The 20,184-nt window shown below is 45.8% G+C and overlaps 1 protein-coding gene across 1 annotated transcript in view; it reads right to left on the minus strand.

Annotated features, from left to right (window-relative positions):
- RNF150 (ring finger protein 150) overlaps positions 1 to 17,359 on the minus strand; it is a 257,044-nt gene extending 239,685 nt beyond the window's left edge. Inside the window, exon 1 of the mRNA XM_068279557.1 lies at positions 16,568 to 17,359. Coding sequence (XP_068135658.1) covers positions 16,568 to 17,012 — 445 coding nt within the window. The 5' untranslated portion in view covers positions 17,013 to 17,359. The remainder of the gene's footprint in view (positions 1 to 16,567) is intronic.
- Positions 17,360 to 20,184: the final 2,825 nt, after the last annotated feature.

Here is a 20,184-nt window from a genome sequence, read left to right on the forward strand (position 1 = left end):
TTTGAAATCAGTTTATACATCATGTTGTGCACGCAACGCTCGTTCCAAGATCGTTCGTACACGAACGATGTTCAAAGTAGCCTTTCTTCAAACGATCATCGGCCGATACCTCCTTTAACATCGTTCGTCGTTCAGAACGAACGATCGTTATCGTATGTCTGTACGTACCCTTAGCTATATTGGGACAAATCAATTGCAGAATGGGTGTCTGCTTCAATGCACAGCCAGAGTTGCATATCAGACTACAGAAAGCAAATATCAAACATATCAAACTCTGAAAGCAAAAACAGTTTGAAAAAGCTGTGAAAATTAGTTACATTTCCTCTGCTCTTTTCAGACACTTCAGTCAGAAACACAGGACACATGAGCTGCAGCTGTTGGGAGCTCTCTCTCTGTCACACACAGAGCTACACAGAGTTAACTGATCAAGTGTAAGGGGAATTTCCCCTCTCCTCATGACTCAGTCAGCCGTCAGTTTTGGCGTCAGTAAACTTTGAATGTATTTTGCTAACAGTAAACAAAGAAGTTGCTACTAAAATGTATACACCAGTACTTAGCAGCACTTCCCAAACAATTCCTGTGTCAATTGAAAAAAATATGTGAATCGATAGTATTCCTTTAAGACTGGGGCGGAGGTTCACCTTCCAGCAGGACAATGACCCTAAACATAAAGCCAGGGCAACAATGGAATGATTGAAAACAAAACATATTCATGTGTTAGAATGGCCCAGTCAAAGTCCAGATCTAAATCCAATCGAGAATCTGTGACAAGATCTGAAAACTGCTGTTCACAAACTCTGTCCATCTAATCTGACTGAGCTGGAGCTCTTTTGCAAAGAAGAATGGGCAAAGATTTCAGTCTCTAGATGTGCAAAGCTGATAGAGACATACCCTAAAAAACTGGCAGCTGTAATTGCAGCAAAAGGAGGTTCTACAAAGTGTTGACTCAGGGGGCTGAATAATTACGCACACCCCCACTTTGCAGTTATTGATTTGTAAAAAAATGATTGGAATCATGTATGATTTTCGTTCCACTTCTCACGTACACCACTTTGTATTGGTCTTTCACATGGAATTCCAATAAAATTGATTCATGTTTGTGGCAATAATATGACAAAATGTGGAAAACTTCAAGGGGGCCGAATACTTTTGCAAGCCACTGTATACTTAACATTGACCAAGCGCTCTTTAAAACGCTAGCGATTTCCAGCGATGCTGAAATTGCCTGAAAAGCGCTCTAGTGTGATCGGGCCCAAATAGTTTAGAATGCACATTGGTTCCCGTAAGACTCAACCCTCAACAGATATTGTATCCAATTTTGTATTTATTTCATGATACCAGATGGATATACAGCATACAGACAGCACGGTGCTGTCTGTATGCTGTATATCTGTCTGGTATCGTGAAATAAATACGAAATTGGATAAAATATCCTTTGAGGGATGAGTCTTACGGGAACCACTGTGCATTCTGGAACGTCGGACATCGAGAGGTGTGATGGACCTCTCACCCCATTAAGACTCCCCATAAAGATATATGCTATCCTGAGGCTGGTAGACCTTCCCTCTACAGCTTAATAGTTCAACCATTATGCTGAAGCATGTCTCTAGGGTCAATGTGCCAAATAAAAACAGCTAAGAATGTCTCAATTTAAAAGTAGAAGTGTGGCGAAAATTTATTTTTCTTGTTTTGGGCAGAATAGAGGTGCATCCGCCTCCAAGCCTGACGCTGGCACTTGTGCTGATGGGAATCCCTATAGTCATGCCATGCAAGGGTATGGGATTTAGATGTAGCATCCCAAAAATGCATCTGGCACTAACTTTTTATTCACTGCTCGTGAAATAGGAAACAGGCTATTGGAATCAATAGGCTGTGATTCCCCATCTGAATTTGTGTGCAAATTTGAAACGCTGCGAATCACCACTAGTGGAAATGAATCCTAAGAATCTCTTGCAGTGTTTATAGACCTCAGTAAGGATTTAGCTGATTTTTTTAAAAAATTGGAGGTACTTATCCGTTAGCCGGGCGCATCCGGCAGGTGGCGCTGTTGATGTTAATTCCAATCATAATTACTTCACGTCAACCTGTGAATGTAAACCGCCGGATGCGCCCGGCTTAAACAGATCAAGCCGCCGGCTTGCTTCGTGAGTGTCTCGCTCTCCTCCCCCTCTTGCCCTCTCTCGTATGAGCCTTGGGGAGGGGACATGCATGTCCCCCCAGAGTCGTTTGTCGCGGCATTGCGACAAACGACTCTGGGGGGACACGCATGTCCCCTCCCCAGTGTTCTATAGGAGAGAGGGCAAGAGGGGGAGAAGAGCGAGACATGAAGCAAGCCGGCGGCTTGATCTGTTTAAGCCGGGCGCATCCGGCGGTTTACATTCACAGGTTGACGTGAAGTAATTATGATTGGAATTAACATCAACAGCGCCACCTGCCGGATGCGCCCGGCTAACGGATAAGTACCAAATTGGCTCTCTTTTTCTCTCTTCAGTGCTCCGAAAATCCAGCAATTTGAGCAACAATTCTTTATGCTGGGCATACACGGGTCGATCCAGCGGCCGATTAGCCGCCGGATCAACCTCGCCGCATCCCCGCTCGTCTGCGCATGCATGCGGATCGATTCGCGCTCGTCCCCGCTGGCGGTCCTTATCAGCCGCTCGATTCCCTGCCATTGTCCGCAGGCGGGAATCGAACGTGCGCGGGTCGAGCGGCATGATCGGGAACAGCTGAATATTATCAGCTGGTCGATACACGATACAGAAACGTACCGTGTATCCCCAGCATTAAGGCTCATACACACATCAGACTATAGTCTTTGGAAAATGAAAGATCACAGACCAATCTTACCACCCTTCATGTAGTATGAGAGCCATACCCTACACAGTCTTTTCTATGGAGCTGAAGTCCACATCAGAAAAAAATCTTTGCAAGATGCTGCACACACAGATGCTGTACAGACACAAAAGATCAGTATCTGCAAAAGATCTGTTCCTGCCAAAAATCCATTCCTGCAAATTGCAATGATAGTCTATGAGATCTGCAGATCATCATACACATGATTTTACTGACATTCATCTGCAGATCAAGCAATCATCTGCAGATCTGAAAATCCATCCTGGTGGATCTGATTTGCAGATGAATGTCAGTTAAATCATGTGTGTATGATGATCTGCAGATCTCATAGACTATCATTGCAATTTGCAGGAATGGATTTTGGCAGGAACAGATCTTTTGCAGATACTGATCTTTTGTGTCTGTACAGCATCTGTGTGTTCAGCATCTTGCAAAGATTTTTTTCTGATGTGGAGTTCAGCTCCATAGAAAAGACTGTGTAGAGTATGGCTCTCATACTACATGAAGGGTGGTAAGATTGGTCTGTGATCTTTCATTTTCAAAAGACTATGGTCTGATGTGTGTATGTGGCCTTAGTTTCAACCCATCTAACTACTATCTAGCAGAGCTGAGAATAATGACACTCCAGTGATTTTTGGCCCTATTAGCATATAGAGTACTGGAGACAGATACAGCAGCAGCAGTGTGACCACACAGGTGCTGTGGAGGAATAATGAGAGACATTTGTAAGCTACAGCATCACACTTACAGCAGGATTATTTCCTCCTTTCTGTGGAAAGAAGTAATCCTGCTATAATCTCCTCAGACATATGACGTAAATAAAAGCAGATATGGTATCCTATCTTCTGGAGAAAGCTGTCATTCACAAGCCTGTACGTATATACTGCACAAATATGTGACAGGTGCTCACACGGGAACAATGATACATGAGAACCTTATTTTTAATACTTGTGTTGTGTTCTGTGGTTTAGATGTCAGTTTAAGGAAGCGCTGCTAAAATGTAATTCGGAAATGAAAGTACGCGTACCCTGAAAGAAAGGTCTTGGCATTTCAGCCACACAGACATGACAGGTCTGCAGCACATTTGTTATCGGTGTGGTTATTGCTGTGAAGGCTCTCAGTTATCCAGGCCATGCTATATCTAAAGAAAACAAAGCAACTTTAAAGGGGAACTGAAGAGAGAGGTATATGGAGGCTGCCATGTTTATTTCCTTTTAATCAATACCAGTTGCCTGGCAGCCCTGCTGGTCTATTTCTCTGCAGTAGTATCTGATTAAAACCAGAAACAAGCATGCAGCTAGTCTTGTCAGATCACTTATAAGTCTGAACCACTGAAACACCTGATCTGCTGCATGCTTGTTCAGGGGCTATGGCTAATAGTATTAGAGGCAGAGGATCAGCAGGGCTGCCAGGCAACTGGTATTGTCTAAAAGGAAATAAACATGACAGCCTCCATATACCTTTCTCTTCAGTTCCCCTTTAAGTAGACTCTTTTTTTTCCCCTGTCACTGGAAATCTCTAGAACAGGAAAGGGTAGCCAGATGAAGCTTATTTTTATTTGGATATCAGTGTGCTTGCAGAAGCATCCCCTCCATACACAGACATAGGGAAACAAATACAAATCATCATGCTCTAGGACTGGTAAAATAAAACCAAGGTTCCGGTAAACACCATTTGACAGGTTTTCGTAAGCATGTAGCTGAGACACTAATTACCCCACCTGTGCAAAGGTGAGCTTGCCTGCAAAATATGCACCGTGAGGGAGTCATGAGGACACAGGTTTGACAAACACTGGCCTACAGCATTCATTTACAGAACAAAATGAAAATGAGCACACTGTCAGGAAAATGCAGCATTCTGCTGTTTGTGTAAGGGCCTGTCTTCACTTGTCAGTATTTCTATGCATTTTGAAAACTGAAAACCAATGTTAAAGTAAATAGGAACCGTATTGCAAAAAATAAAATAAAAAAAAGCCAGATACTTACCTAAGGGGAAGGGAGGCTCTGGGTCCTAATGAGCCTCCATCTCCTCTCCCGGTGCCCGTTACAGCACTAGCTCTAGCTGAATGTCAGTTAAATCATGTGTGTATGATGATCTGCAGATCTCATAGACTATGAATGCATTTTGCAGGAATGGATCTTTGGCAGGAACAGATCTTTTGCAGATACTGATCTTTTGTGTCTATACAGCATGTTAGGCCTGATGCACACCAAAAACCGCTAGCAGATCCGCCAAATGCTAGCAGATTTTGAAACGCTTTTTGTTATTTTTCTGCAGCGTTTCAGCTAGCGTTTTGCGGTTTTGTGTAGCGGTTTTGGTATAGTAGATTTCATGTATTGTTACAGTAAAGCTGTTACTGAACAGCTACTGTAACGAAAAACGCCTGGCAAACCGCTCTGAAGTGCCGTTTTTCAGAGCGGTTTGCGGTTTTCCTATACTTAACATTGAGGCAGAAACGCATCCGCAATCCAAAATCTGCAGCAGCCCGGGAGTATGCGTTTCTGCAAAACGCATCCCGCTCTGGTGTGCACCAGCCCATTGAAATAAATTACCCAAGCGTATCCGCAGCCGCAAGCGGATCGCAAACCGCAGCGGAAACGCTCCAGTGTGCACTAGGCCTTTGTGTGCAGCATCTTGAAAAGATTTTTTGGTACTTATCCGTTAGCCGGGCGCATCCTCTAGGTGGCGACAAAACTCCACCAGAGTTACATCTTTCCCTACTATCCATGTCGGCCTGGAGGGGGAATAGTAATTAGCGCCACCTGCCGGATGCGCCCGGCTAACGGATAAGTACCGATTTTTTTCTGATGGGGAGTTCAGCTCCATAGAAAAGACTGTGTAGAGTATGGCTCTCATACTACATGGAAAGTGGTAAGATTGGTCTGTGATCTTTCATTTTCCAAAGACTATAGTCTGATGTGTGTATGAGCCTTAAGTTTTGCTGTGTGTATTTGTCCAGCCTTGTGGGCTCCTCATGATGGTTATTAGCCTGATATCAGACTGCACTCTATGAGGTTAGGGGCACATAGCCCTGCAGGCAACCTCAGGTAAGTCTGTTCTCTGGCCTTTTATCCTATGTCAGAATTTTATCCAGATTTCTACATTCTTTTTTAACTAGAGCATCACAATGCTAGCGCACATTCTTTTTTGGAGTTGCAACAACCATTTTATTATTTTTTATTATCTTAGTATTTATATAGCGCCGACATCTTATGCAGCGCTGTACAGAGAATATTTGTCATGTCACTAACTGTCCCTCAGTGAGGCTCACATTCTACTCCCTACCATAGTCATATGTCTATGTATGCATTGTGTGGTGTATTTATTGTAGTCAAGGGCTATTTAGGAGGAAGCCAATTAACTTATCTATATGTTTTTGGGATGTGGGAGGACACCTGAGTGCCTGGAGGAAACCCACACAGACACGGGGAGAACATATAAACTCCTTGCAGATGTTGACCTAGCTGGGATTCGAACGGGGTACCCAGCGCTGCAAGGCGAGAGCGCTTACCACTACGCCAACCATGCTGGCATGAGTGGAGTGGGGGCGGTACTTCCCCATGTGCTCCAACCAGTGGTTGCCTCTTACAGCAATCCGACCTTGTGAGTATATCTACTATTGTCTGTCTGTATAACTACAATGTATTCTGCAAATGGGTAATTTGCCCAGCAGTGTTGCTAGTGGCATTGCGCCTGATCTCCGTTTGTCTATTACCTAGAGTCAGTAGCTCTTCACAGAATAACCACTGCCTGCATACAATATGCTTACCAGCTACTAGCACATGCTGATGCTAGTGCTGCAGTTATTGCTGCCATAGCAACCTGTAAATGATTGTTATATAAAGTAAAACAAGGGAGTTGTTCTGCTCAGGCATGACCTTTGCTGGTTAGCCCCACAACAGACTTAGAAGTGTCATCTGATAATATGTTATGGCGACAATGGATGATACGAAAAAGGAAAGTACTTTGATTTTTTTTTTTTTCATCTTAAAAACGGAACAAATCTGCAAAAGAGCTAAATAAAAAGTGTATAGTGCATACAGCATTCCTTGCTGAATCTTTGTTACTAGTTATATGAATACGTCAACATACCACCCTTAATTAAAATAGACGTTTTCCTAATGGATGTCAAGAGAAAATAGCTTGAACTGTAAGTCATAGTTACATAGTTGGGTTGCAGATGGTGGCAATGAGAACTACTTCATACACATGCCTGTTCCCCCCCGCTTTTCCTATATTGTTCAGCTCTGGTATCCTTTAAACGCATATATAGAATTTGCCAAAACTACTTCTGTGGTAATATATTGCATTTTAACCATGCTTACTGTAAAGAATATTTTCATAAATGGCAAAACCTTTTTACTCTATGCACAGATCATATACCCTAGTAGTCCTTTGCATAACTAAAAACTACATAAATTATGAACTACTGTTGTTTGCAATGATCGTCAGTGATTCTGTTCTGGTTGACAGTTTAGCTGCTGTACAAACACAATGCTCGGTTTTCCGAGGAGCCTGCTCTGTTGTATGGAGGGGAAGATGAATGGGAGGTGCCTTGCTCCAGCAACTACAGAAGAAAGACAAAGTTACAGCATATGCAATCTAAAGAGCCAGATTGATGGATGGGGCACCAAAGAAGTAGTGTACCTGTACTTACATTACCAGTGCAACCAAGATGGTCACAAATGATCACCTCGGATGACAAAAATCAACCATATGTACAGAGCCTACAACTGGAAAGGTTTTGTTATGGGAAAGTTATCAGCAATATGGGCATAACGAAGCACTAAACTGAGGGGCAGTACAGTAAATAGTTTCTGTGAGGTCTTTCTAGTCCCACAATGAGCAGCAATGTGCAACAATACAATTTAAGTACAACAAATCTTTTTTCTAGCGTCAGAGGGTAAAGCTGGGTCTACACGTGAAGATTTGTCTTATCAATTGAGCCGCTGATGCGGCTCGATTGATAAGATCCGACAGGTCCGATCTCGCTGCCGCCGATTCCCTGCTCGTTCCCCACGAGCGGACAATGGCAGGGATTCGAGCGTAAGATAAGCGGCGACAGCGGGGACGAGGGGGGATCGAATCCGACGCACGTGCTGGCGAGCGGGGACGTGGCGGGTACGCGCGGGGATGCAGAAGAGGCGATAACGCCAGATCGTTACGTCTAGACCCAGCTTAAAACTCAACTGTTGGAACACTTCCAAAGTGAAGATTTTCAACAAATGCATAACTGGTTTATTTAAAACCTCTGTACTGAAAAAACCATGCTGTGGCAAGGCAAAGAGAGTCTTCTTACTTTAGGCACACACGGGCAAGTATTCAGCCAGAGCTACAATACAAGCTCCTATGACCACATAGTTTCTGCTGTTCAGTCACTATTTAGCCGTATTATTATTATTTAGCATTTATATTGTACCGACATCTTTCATAGCACTGTCCAGAGTATATTGTCTTGTCACTAAACTGTCCCTTAGAGAGGCTCACAATCAAATCCCTACCATAGTCCTATGTCTATATCGTGTAGTGTAGGAATCAAGGTCTAGGGGCAATTTAGAGAGAAGCCAATTAACTTATCTGCATGTTTTTGGGATGTTGGAGGAAACCAGAGTGCCCAGAGTAAACCCACACAGACACGGGGAGAACATACAACCTTCGTACAGACAGTGCCCTGGCAGGGGTTTGAACCAGGGACCCAGCGCTGCAAGGCGAGAGTGCTAACCTCTACACCACCATGCTGACTGCTACGCCACTGTGCTGCACCATGGACCGTGCGACCCCATGGACCACAACACGCCAGGCCCCTCTATCATCTACTGCCTCTTGAAGCTTGTCTAAGCTCACATTTGTTGCTTCCACGATACTATATAGACATCTCATTCTCTGCTTTGGCCTCTATCTTTCCCAGTATCAGGGTCTTCTCCGATGAGTCTTCTCCATATGACTCACTATGACCATATTGTAAACACATATAAATATACTGTGGTTGCAAGTAACTGCTGAGCTCTGCCCAAATCGTGAAAGTGCGAAGGAATTTTGGCAAAGCAAACAACCACAATAATTAGTTATCGGTTCATGCCTCAGAGCACTCTCAGAGAAGGAAGGGAATAATGTAAATGTCTGCATCCCTAAGATTCCTCCATCAATGGTGCTGCAGATCATTTCCTTACTGTTTGCACAGCAACAACTAATGAAGGAAAGAAACATGCACTCCATCATACCTAGATTCCATGTTAGGCCGGGTTCTCAGGCTGGTTTCACAGTGGGAAGTTACAGGCGCACGTTAGAGCAGCCTGTAACGCACCCCACCGCACAGTAATGAAAAATCAATGGGGCTGTTCACAGTGCGGACGTTGCGTTACATTGTAACTCTGCGTCACAAGGCAACTTACTGCATGCAGTACTTTAGAAGCGGCTGAGCCGCGTTAGACTGCTTGCACATGCTCAGTAACGTTGGGGAGGAGCGGAGAGCGGCCAGGCACATGGCTATTTAATATGCACTGCACGTTGTGACGTGCAGTGTTTACTTCCTGGAGCGGCCGCTCTGTGCGGCGATTGGCCGGCGGGACCACATGATGCCACATGCGCACAAGAGTGCGCATCACGGCATCACTGACGCCAGAGTGAGCTGCACAACGCGGCTCACTCTGACGTCCAGATCCAGCACCACCAGGCGTTCCGTTAGGGGGACGTTATGCAACCTTAACGCCCCCTCTAACGCAACGTCCTGGTGTGAAATTAGCCTCAATGCACGGAAAAAAGTTTACTTAAACAGAAAACCAGGATTGGCACGGATGCAGATGAATCCTATGCAAAGTAATAGGATCCGTTCACTTTAGTCTATTCAGAAAGGATCCGTTCTTATGAGCAGAATGCAAGTATGGGTCCTGCACAATTATTCCGGATAGGCCGGATGAAGCTAATGTCGACTTATTCAATGGTAGCTATGAGAACAGTCGATATCCGTTTTCACTAAGCAGGTCACCGCATACGTTTTGCAAATTTTTACTCATTGGCTTCCGTCACATTTGCTGCATGGGGAGGGCCCCGTTATACAGATACGAGCCCCATCAGAAGCATCAGGCTACCACTGGATTGCAGTGTAAAAAAGAAGAGCAGTACCTGGCACCAAATGCAGCAGGGCGGAACAATTGGAGCAGAGACAAGAAGCGTGCACATCCAAGTTGCTGTAAACATCCAATATGAAGAAGAGAAAGCGGGACACCACTTCAATAAAATCCCTTTATTCCAATTGGGAAGAGCAGGCACAAAGCAGTGGGGGTATCCTAGTGCTTATCCTGGTTAAAGGGAGCTTTGCCATTGGTCTGTTGCAATCCAATGAAGAGCCTCAATACTTCTGCAGAGGCTCCAATCTGTATACCAGCACTTTCTCCTCTGCAGTGGAACGAGTGGTGAGGCCAGCAGCAGCAGGGGAACGCAAATGTGATGTCGGCAGGTATACCAAGTGGGTGGCAACACAAAACCGGATGAAATACTGATGGCCAACATAAAAAACTGATGGCCCACATCCAGTGAGAACACAGCTTTAACCTCAATAACACTGTGTGGGTCGCGGTAAACTTCTTGCTGATGACAGCATCTGACAGTCCTCACAGGTCTTACATATGTAGGCTGCATGATTAGCAAGCTCGGCAGCAAAGATTACCTAAATTACCATATACAATAACATGCCCCACTTTATTAAAGAATGACTAGTCAGAGGGCAGTTGACCTATGTGGGTATTGCAGTGTTCATTTGCCATTTGGTTACTGTATATGCTAAATGGGGAAAGCCAAACAGGGAGATGGAGTCAGTGGTTGATAAATGGCAAGCACCTCTGGCAAGCAATTGCTGCTTGCTCATATATATGTAGATCGCTATTCAGAAATCTTACAGTCAATACATGCTTATGACTCCAACCACCCACAAATGTAAAGGTTCCCATACATCAGAAGATGTATGGGCAGATCGACCAAGAGACAGATCTCTCATTGATCGAATCTGATAGGAGATCTGTTGCCTGCCCTTCCACCACTGGCCGAATCCCCATCGATTACAGAATGAAATCTTTCAGGAATCGGCCTTGTGACGCCACATTCACCGCCTCCTCTACTGTAAAATATATCCCCCCAGGTGCAGTATACTTTACCTGGCCCTGTCCGTCACTGGCTCCAGGCTCCTTCCCCAATACACGCGCCCCACATGTGTATCGTTGGCACACATCTGTCTACGTCACACATGTGTCCACATTAAGCCGGCAACAATGTGGGGGCCTGTGTTTGAAGAGAGAACTCAGAGCGAGCAGAGAACACTGAGAGGTAAAGAATACTGCACCAAGCACGAGGGGGAGGGTCACATTTTACATTGGGGCCATTAGTGCCGCGCACCTGATCGAGCATCTCGGCTCTACATCTTGCAGCATGTCCAATCAAAACACGCAGCCAATTTCGGCCCGAAATTGTTTGTATTGTCGATTGGGCATGCTCTTAGCAGCACCAATTTTCATCCGATTATAATAATTGAATCGAATGGTCGATTGGCTGCCAAGTCGCCTGATGTATGGCCACCTTTAGGCCTGGAATCCACTGAAATCCGCAAACGCAAAACGCAACCGCTAGCGTTTTGTCTGAGCGGTTTGCAAGCGGATTCATGCGCGTTTTCGGTCGCGTTTTGCAACAGTGTATTTTTTTGCTCAGCAGTTGTGTAGCGTTTTGCGTTTCACGTTTTTATCCTGATTGGTCCTGTGAATTATTTTTAATTTTGTTACAGTGTGCTAAACCGCAAAACGCTAGCAAAACCGCTCAGCTTAGGTTTTGCTGAGCGTTTCTGCTAGCGTTTCAATACTTTACATTGAAGCGCTAACGCTCCCAAAATGCTGCAGGTCCTGCGTTTGCGTTTCTGGGAAACGCAAACGCTCCTGTGGAAGTTGCCCCATCCATTAACATCAGCTAAGCGTTTTGGCAAAACGCTAGCGTATCGCAGCGCTGCCAAAATGCTCAAAAAAACGCTCTTGTGGGTTCCAGCCCTTACACTGTTACACTAGAGTAGCTGACAGACGGTAAACCCAACTCTTTCATCTGTTTGTGTGAAAGTATCCTTAAGTTGACACCATATTTTATGAGTACATATTGTTACGCGCAGGGCAGTTGGGCGCAGGGCGAGCTGAATGACAGCTCTCCCTGCTGCCGCAAAACTCCCCGGCGGCATGAAATACTATTCCCCCTCCGAGTTGTCACAACTCGAAGGGAGATGTAATTCAGGTTCTGCCAGCCGCTGGAGCCCCAAATTACCGCGTACCCCGCGCAGCATTATATTGCTGCTATGGGGAGCCCAGTCTCAGCGCTGCACGCCTTTTTAAAGGCTTACAGTGACATACAGGCACACAAATTCAAATATGGCTCAAAACCTTGCAAAAACAGATGTTTAAATCTGACGACCAGTAATCTGGACATAGGAAAAAAGGGAATAGATTACTGTGTGTGTGTGTGTGTGTGTCAGACGCACTACTGTGCGTGTGTATAGAGTACATGTGCACACTGCTGTTAATGAAGAAGTATTTGTAAACAATATACAGCCATGAAGTTGTCAGATATCTAATGTATTGTAAATAAATTAGTGGTCACAGGAAATATAAAACTGATTTCCGATATTTTTATTATAATATTATTAAAGTACTAATGACAGCAGTGCCCCAGAATGTACTAGGCACATTCCAGCAGCATGTGTGTGCTAACTCAGTGTGGTCCACATAACTTACTGTATGTCTATGGTTGAGATGTAAGCCTACTGTATATGGATTGGTGCACATTAGCAAGCAAACACAGCTTCACCATGAGGTTGTGCACTTCAGCTCCACAGGAAGTACTAAGAATTTACACCAATCAAGGTGATTGCTTTGAGAGCCTGCCTTATTCACTTTTCGGTTATATTCAGCTTCAAAATCCTTTCCTGGAACTTGTAAAAGCTTATTGTCATCCGTGCTAAGTGTAGGTTGACATTTTATGGGTCTAACCAAAAGTCAACACAGTAGGATTTTGAGACAGTACCGTGGCATGAGATGCTATATGTTAAATGCAAACTGCGCCCACTTAGTAAAACCTGTCCCTTGAAATGATACTGTAGAGTATTCGCTGTCAAAAGTTCACCGTTTAGGATATAAATGTTATTGTATGGCAGCGCTCCTCTTCTTAAATCCTTGTACCTAAAAAAATTGAACACATCTGGACATAGTGCATTACTGTTAATTGACAGCTGTTTCTTTAAACAACACCCCTCAAGTGCCACTCATGTGCTCACTCGTGCTCCAGTGTGTAAATACCACCAATCTCTAAAACAAGATGTACGCTCACCAGATATACACCACCTCACAAACCAGGTGGATCTAGCGTATAAAATACTCCACTCCGATCAGAAGTCCGATCAGAAGTCTCCAGTTTCCAAACAGATATTTAATCCAATTTCCTCAATAAAACAATGAAAAACACATAGCATAAAATCCTTTTTAAAAATGTAGTTCCTGCGCTATATTGCGCACTCACATGATCCTCAGTAGGCTCTAAGCATATAGGGTAGGTCAAGCTCCTGTCCCAGTGATGCACCCTCGGTCACGGCGTCCCGTTTTCCATAAAGGTGAGTTTTTGGAAACTGGAAACTTCTGATCGGAGTGGAGTATTTTATACGCTAGATCCACCTGGTTTGTGAGGTGGTGTATATCTGGTAAGCGTACATCTTGTTTTAGAGATTGGTGGAATTTACACACTGGAGCACGAGTGAGCACATGAGTGGCACTTGAGGGGTGTTGTTTAAAGAAACAGTTGTCAATTAACAGTAATGCACTATGTCCAGATGTGTTCAATTTTTTTAGGTACAAGGATTTAAGAAGAGGAGCGCTGCCATACAATAACATGAGATGCTATATGCTTCATGTATCTGTGATGCCACTCGCTGTTGTGAAGTGATGGGCTCCACATTGCAAAGTACAACCCAATACTGACATTTCCTATAAGTGTGAAGCAGGTGACTTTTTGCCCCATAATAGAATTACTGGGTCATAGACAAAGCTTTTTGTGCTTATGTCACAATGATCACTATTTAATATTTACAGATTCCCCACAGCTCATACTGTCACATCACACCTGCCCACAGTGCAGCATCCTGTTCATTATAATTTACTTCCTCTGACTCTCTGGCATTTTTCACACAACTACCACCATCTTTAAAACTTAATTGACTCAAATGAAGTCATCAAAACAGGCTCCAGCAGTGGAGCACTGCCTATCCAATACCGGAAGCCTGCCATGTAAGCAATGACATAAATGAGTAATTACATGCAAGCCTACAAGCATACTAGCGTCTGTCACAAAGCTTCCCAATGACTGATATAACATGTTGGCATAAATAACAAAGAGACATTATAACTACCGGTATCTACCTATCAACAAGTCAGCAATGAATTTATAAAGAAAAAATTGTGTATAATTCAGAACTACCCCTGAAAACTACTAAGCCACTGGTGGACCAATTGCAAGTTATACAGTAAATACAAGTAATCAAGTAACCCTACTGGTTTACTGGAAGGGGACTAAAATAGCATTTAAATTGTCCACACATGCAAGTAATTTAAGATCTGTCCACACAAGCAAAAACACAATTTCAGCATTCCTCAGAGGTAGGAAGTGAGTGTCGTACACTACAAATTCAGGGTCTCACCTGCATGAGAATGAAACCAGCCTCAGATCTGCATATTAGTATGCCAACTGCATGTACACACTTGGCATTTCAGGCCATGCAATAGCTGTCTCACTGGCATTGGAACCTGGGTGCCACAAGTATACATTATTATCTTGAGTATTTACCTGGATGCATAGCAGCAACTTATTGCACAGATGTAATGCAATGCCTGCAGTGTCACTTGTGAAGATAGTAAAAAGATGTGGCGGCCTGTGTAGCCCAATGTATAGTGTGTTAGAGGTAAAAAAAATAATAACAGATTTATAGACAGTAATACGATGTGTCACATATGCAGTATGTGTTCCACGCAGAGATGTTGTGTGGTACCTGTACAAAATAAAGTGTACTGTGTCACCTGTGCAGAAAGTAGTGTATGCATTCACCTGTGCAGTAATAGGTGGACTGTGCATCCTGTGCAGAAAGAGGCGGGTTTTATCAAGTGTGCAGAAATAGTTGGATTGTGTCACCTGTGCAGAAAGAAGTGGGTTATGTCACCTGTGCAGGAAGAAGTGAATTGTGTCACCTGCACCTTTTAATATGTAGCCAGCATGCAGAGGACATTCTATTACCTCTACAGACGGTTTGCCACCTTTGCAGACAAAAGAGGAAGGTGTCACCTGTGCAGGCAGCTGTACTTCTACCACCTGTGCAGCTAGTGGTAGAGCACACAACTTGTGGTGTACTGTGTCATCTGTGCAAGGGCAGAGTGTTATGTGTGCAAACCCATGCAGATGGTCCTGCAGCATGTCACCTGGGGGCAGAAATACAGCAAGTCTCACCTGTAAAAAGATGTAGCTTATTACTATATATACAAGATGCTAGAAGTCACCTATGGACAGCTGCATATGTGTATTAAGCAATACAGTGACTCACCTTGGCATAGATATTTGAGCTAGCTGTGCATACTCAGATAGGGCATCACCTGTGCAGACAGGTGCATTGCTGAACATATGTATACCACTATGAAAGCTTTGTACAGTACACCTGCATAGTGTTACGTGGCATCTGCTCCCCACACCTCACCTGCATGGGGCACACTTGTCATGCAAAGATAAGGCAGCAGCACTGTGCCACTTGTTATAGGCAGTGGGTGGCAGCTTTCCCCCATACCTCACCTGCACACATGGGGCACACTTGTCATGCACAGATAAGGAAGCAGCACTGTGCCTCTTGTTCTAGGCAGTGGGTGGCAGCTTCCCCCCATACATCACCTGCACACATGGGGCACACTTGTCGTGCACAGATAAGGCAGCAGCACTGTACCACTAGTTATAAGAGGTGAGTGGCAGCTGCCCCCCATACCTCACCTGCACACATGGGGCACACTTGTCATGCACAGATAAGGCAGCAGCACTGTGCCACTTGTTATAGGCAGTGGGTAGCAGCTGCCCCCCGCATCTCACCTGCACACATGGGGCACACTTGTCATGCCAGATAAGGCAGCAGCACTGTGCCACTTGTTATAGGCAGTGGGTGGCAGCTTCCCCCCATACCTCACCTGCACACATGGAGCACACTTGTCATGCACAGATAAGGCAGCAGCTCTGTGCCACCCCACCTGCACACTTGTCACGCACAGATAATGCAACAGCACTGTGCCACTTGTTATAGACAGTGGGTAGCAGCTGCCCCCCACATCTCACCTGTACACATGGGACACACTTGTCATATACAGATAAGGCAGCAGCACTGTGCCACTTGTTAAAGACAGTGGGTGGCTGCTGCCCCCCATACATCACCTGCACACATGGAGCACACTTGTCATACAAAGATAAGGCAGCAGCTCTGTGCCACCCCACCTGCACACTTGTCACGCACAGATAATGCAACAGCACTGTGCCACTTGTTATAGACAGTGGGTAGCAGCTGCCCCCCACATCTTACCTGTACACATGGGGCACACTTGTCATGTACAGATAAGGCAGCAGCACTGTGCTTCCATGTGTCCAGCAGGCTAGACAATCTGAGTAGACACACACTGACCTGGGTGAGACATGGTGATCGTCTCATTTCCGAAGCCCACGTTATAGATGAGCACCGCAGAAGCGTTGTGCAGAGCGGCGTGCCGAATCTTATCCCTACACGTGCAGTTCCCTATGGGGATGAGGGCCACCCATCTGCTGGCATAGGCAGGCACCGGGAACTTGGCGTTAGGGTCGCAGGCCAGTCTGTCCTGAGGGTAGGGCATCACCGCCAAGCCCCAGGCATCCTGCTTCAGGGAGTGCTCGCCGTAGCGTCCGCACTCGCTCTTCTCCGTCCTGTTGGTGCCACTAGCCGGGTCGTAGTAGGTGATGTTGACGAAGGCCATGTACCACACCTCCTTCTCGCCTACAGTGAAGTCCATGCAGAGCAGATGCACGAAGCAGCAGGAGAGCAGCCAGGTGGACAGAGCCAGGCTGCGGCATGCCTGAATGAGAGACATTGCCATCTTTATTCTCCTAGCTCTCTCTCTCCAGCAACTCTGCCTGCTGCATATGTCACAGCCGGAGACTTGCCTTTCATTGGCTGCGGCGGGATTTCTGCTCTCTCTCTCTCTTCTCTCTCCCCCACCACCACCTCCTCCTGCTGCTTGTTCTCCGCTCTACAATATCTCTTCTTCTGCCCAGCAAAGCCCGTGTGTCCTAGCGATCAGCTATGTGCCATGTATTATTCCAGGCTGGCAGGAACAGGGCGATCCATGGTGTCCTGGAGGTCAGGCAGGCAGCACTGCAGCTTTTGTTTGGGTTCAGCCAGTCTGCCCTCCTCTGCTAAGCATGGAGATGCGTGTTACATAGGAGGAGCCTAGCCTGTGAAGGAGAGGGAGAGCCTGGCAGCTATGTCACTGGGGGGCACACTGACAGGGGGTACAGTATATATGGATCGGCCCTCCCCACGTCATGGGCTTGCCAGTCAGCTGGAGAAAATACTCAACTCTATCGCAATAGACTCAGCAACCATTACAAATCGTCATAGTAATAATATGCCCAACAAAGACACACAAATAATATATATATATATTCTATATCTATCTCAACACTATTTAGATCACATATAAAGGTGATCATTAGCGCTAAATACGTACACAGTGAATTAAAATCGTTGGAAACGATCAATGATCAACTCATCTTTTAGATATCGTTTGAAAACCATAAGCACAAATGACAGCTTAAAGAGGAACTGTTGCGAAAATCTTAAAATTTAAAACACATACAAATAGGCAGTACATTTCTCTCAGAGTAAAATGAGCCATAAATAACTTTTCTCCTATGTTGCTTTCACTTAAAGTAGGTAGTAGAAATCTGACATTACCAACAGGTTTTGGGCTAGTCCATCTCTTCATGGGGGGTTCTCAGCATGGCCTTTATTCTTTATTAAGACATGAAAATGATGCTGGCCAGCCTCCCTGCACACTATTTCGGCAGTTGGATGGAGCGACTGCCATTCACTAAGTGCTTTAAAAAATAAAGAAAACCCTGAGAACCCCCCTATGAGAAGATGGGCTAGTCCAAAATCTGTCAGTAATGTCAGATTTCTACTTCTTACTGTAAGTCAGGGGTCCCCAACCACCGGGCCGCGGCCCACTGCCGGTCCGTGGGCAGTTGCCAGCTGGGCCGCGGCGGGTCTGGCCTCTCGCCCCTCCTCCCCCCGCGGCCGCCGCTCCTGTTATCTTATGAGCTGGCGGCCGCTTCCTGTCACTGATTCCGCGTAGCTGCTGTCCTCCGTATAGCATCTCCTATTACAGCAGCGCTTCCTGTGCGGCTACTGTAAGGAGGGAAGGAGGCGGGGCAGCGGCTTCCTGTAGCGGCGTTCGCCGTTACCATGGGAACCGCTGCCCGCCTCCTTCCCTCCTTACAGCAGCCGTGCGACGCGCTGCTGTAAATAGAAGATGCTGTACGGAGGAGAGCGGCTACGGGAATCTGTGACAGGAAGCGGCCGCCAGCTCATAAGGTAACAGTAGCGGCGGCCGCGGGGGGGAGGGTGGCCTACACTGGGGCACATGAGGCACTATACTGGGGCACATGGGGCACTATTCTAGCTATACTGGGGCACTATTCTAGCTATACTGGGGCACATGGGGCACTATTTTAGCTATACTGGGGCACTATTCTAGCTATACTGGGGCACATGGGGCACTATTCTAGCTATACTGGGGCACTATTCTAGCTATACTGGGGCACTATTCTAGCTATACTGGGGCACATGGGGCACTATTTTAGCTATACTGGGGCACATGGGGCACTATTTCAGCTATACTGGGGCACTATTCTAGCTATACTGGGGCACATGGGGCACTATTCTAGCTATACTGGGGCACATGGGGCACTATTCTAGCTATACTGGGGCACTATTCTAGCTATATTGGGGCACTATTCTAGCTATACTGGGGCACATGGGGCACTATTTTAGCTATACTGGGGCACATGGGGCACTATTTCAGCTATACTGGGGCACTATTCTAGCTATACTGGGGCACTATTCTAGCTATACTGGGGCCCATGGGGCACTATTCTAGCTATACTGGGGCACATGGGGCACTATTCTAGCTATACTGGGGCACATGGGGCACTATTCTAGCTATACTGGGCACTATACTAGCTATCCTGGGGCACTATACCAGCTATCCTGGGGCACATGGGGCGCTATACTGGGGCACTATTCTAGCTATACTGGGGCACTATACTAGCTATACTGGGGCACTATACTAGCTATACTGGGGCACACTGGGCACTATATTAGCTATACTGGGTCTCTATACTAGCTCCCTATACTGGGGCAACTGTGCTTGCTGTGCCGCCGCGAATATCCAGAAACCCCTCCCAGGCATCTACTGCAGCTGTGCGAAAGCCGCTCACGGTCGCGCAGTAGTCTCCGGGCCATATCAGCGGGAGTGTGAGAGGTTGGATGCAGAGCTGCGGCGAGGGCGCAGGGTGGCTGCCAGAGGCTTGAGAAAGCCCCGGGTAAGTAGATTTTTTGTTTTTTAATTACCTTGGACCCCTCCCTTTAAAACAAACCTGAACTGAAAAATAAAAGTCAAAATAAATATACACACGTCATACTTGTCTGCCATGTAGTCTGCTTATCGCTTTCTCCTGTTTGTCCACTGCAATCAATGTAATTCTCCCTCCTCCATTGTAAAGGACCACTCCAGCAAAAAATGTAAATACAATCTGATAGAACCAACAGGTTTTGGAGTAGTCCATCAACTCATGGGGGATTCTCTGGGTTTTCTTTGTTGTTAATAGCATTCCCTGAACAGCAGTTGAATTGCCAAATTAGTTAGATACCAGCTAGCCTCTCTACTCACTTGCAGGGCCGACATCAAAAATTTGGGGCCCCTCACACATCATCAGGACATGCCTGCCCCCCCAGGCCCACCCACTGGCTGCTGTTCCCGCCCACTAGCCTCCCCACCACGTGCCCGCCAGTAAGTGCTTTCTAAGGATACCTTAGTGGAAAACCTTAGTGGAAAATGAAATGAAAAACAAGGGGAGCAGGCACGTTTAGTGGGCTCTCCTCATGCCCATTGGTTAGTAGCAACCCCCAGAACTTACTTCTGGGTCGGGGTGGTCGCGGATTACTGCACAGGCTCTGTCCGGGGAAGTATATCCTTGTATGCATTA

Source organism: Hyperolius riggenbachi, chromosome 1, assembly GCF_040937935.1.
Source record: "Hyperolius riggenbachi isolate aHypRig1 chromosome 1, aHypRig1.pri, whole genome shotgun sequence".
Lineage (NCBI taxonomy): Eukaryota > Metazoa > Chordata > Amphibia > Anura > Hyperoliidae > Hyperolius > Hyperolius riggenbachi.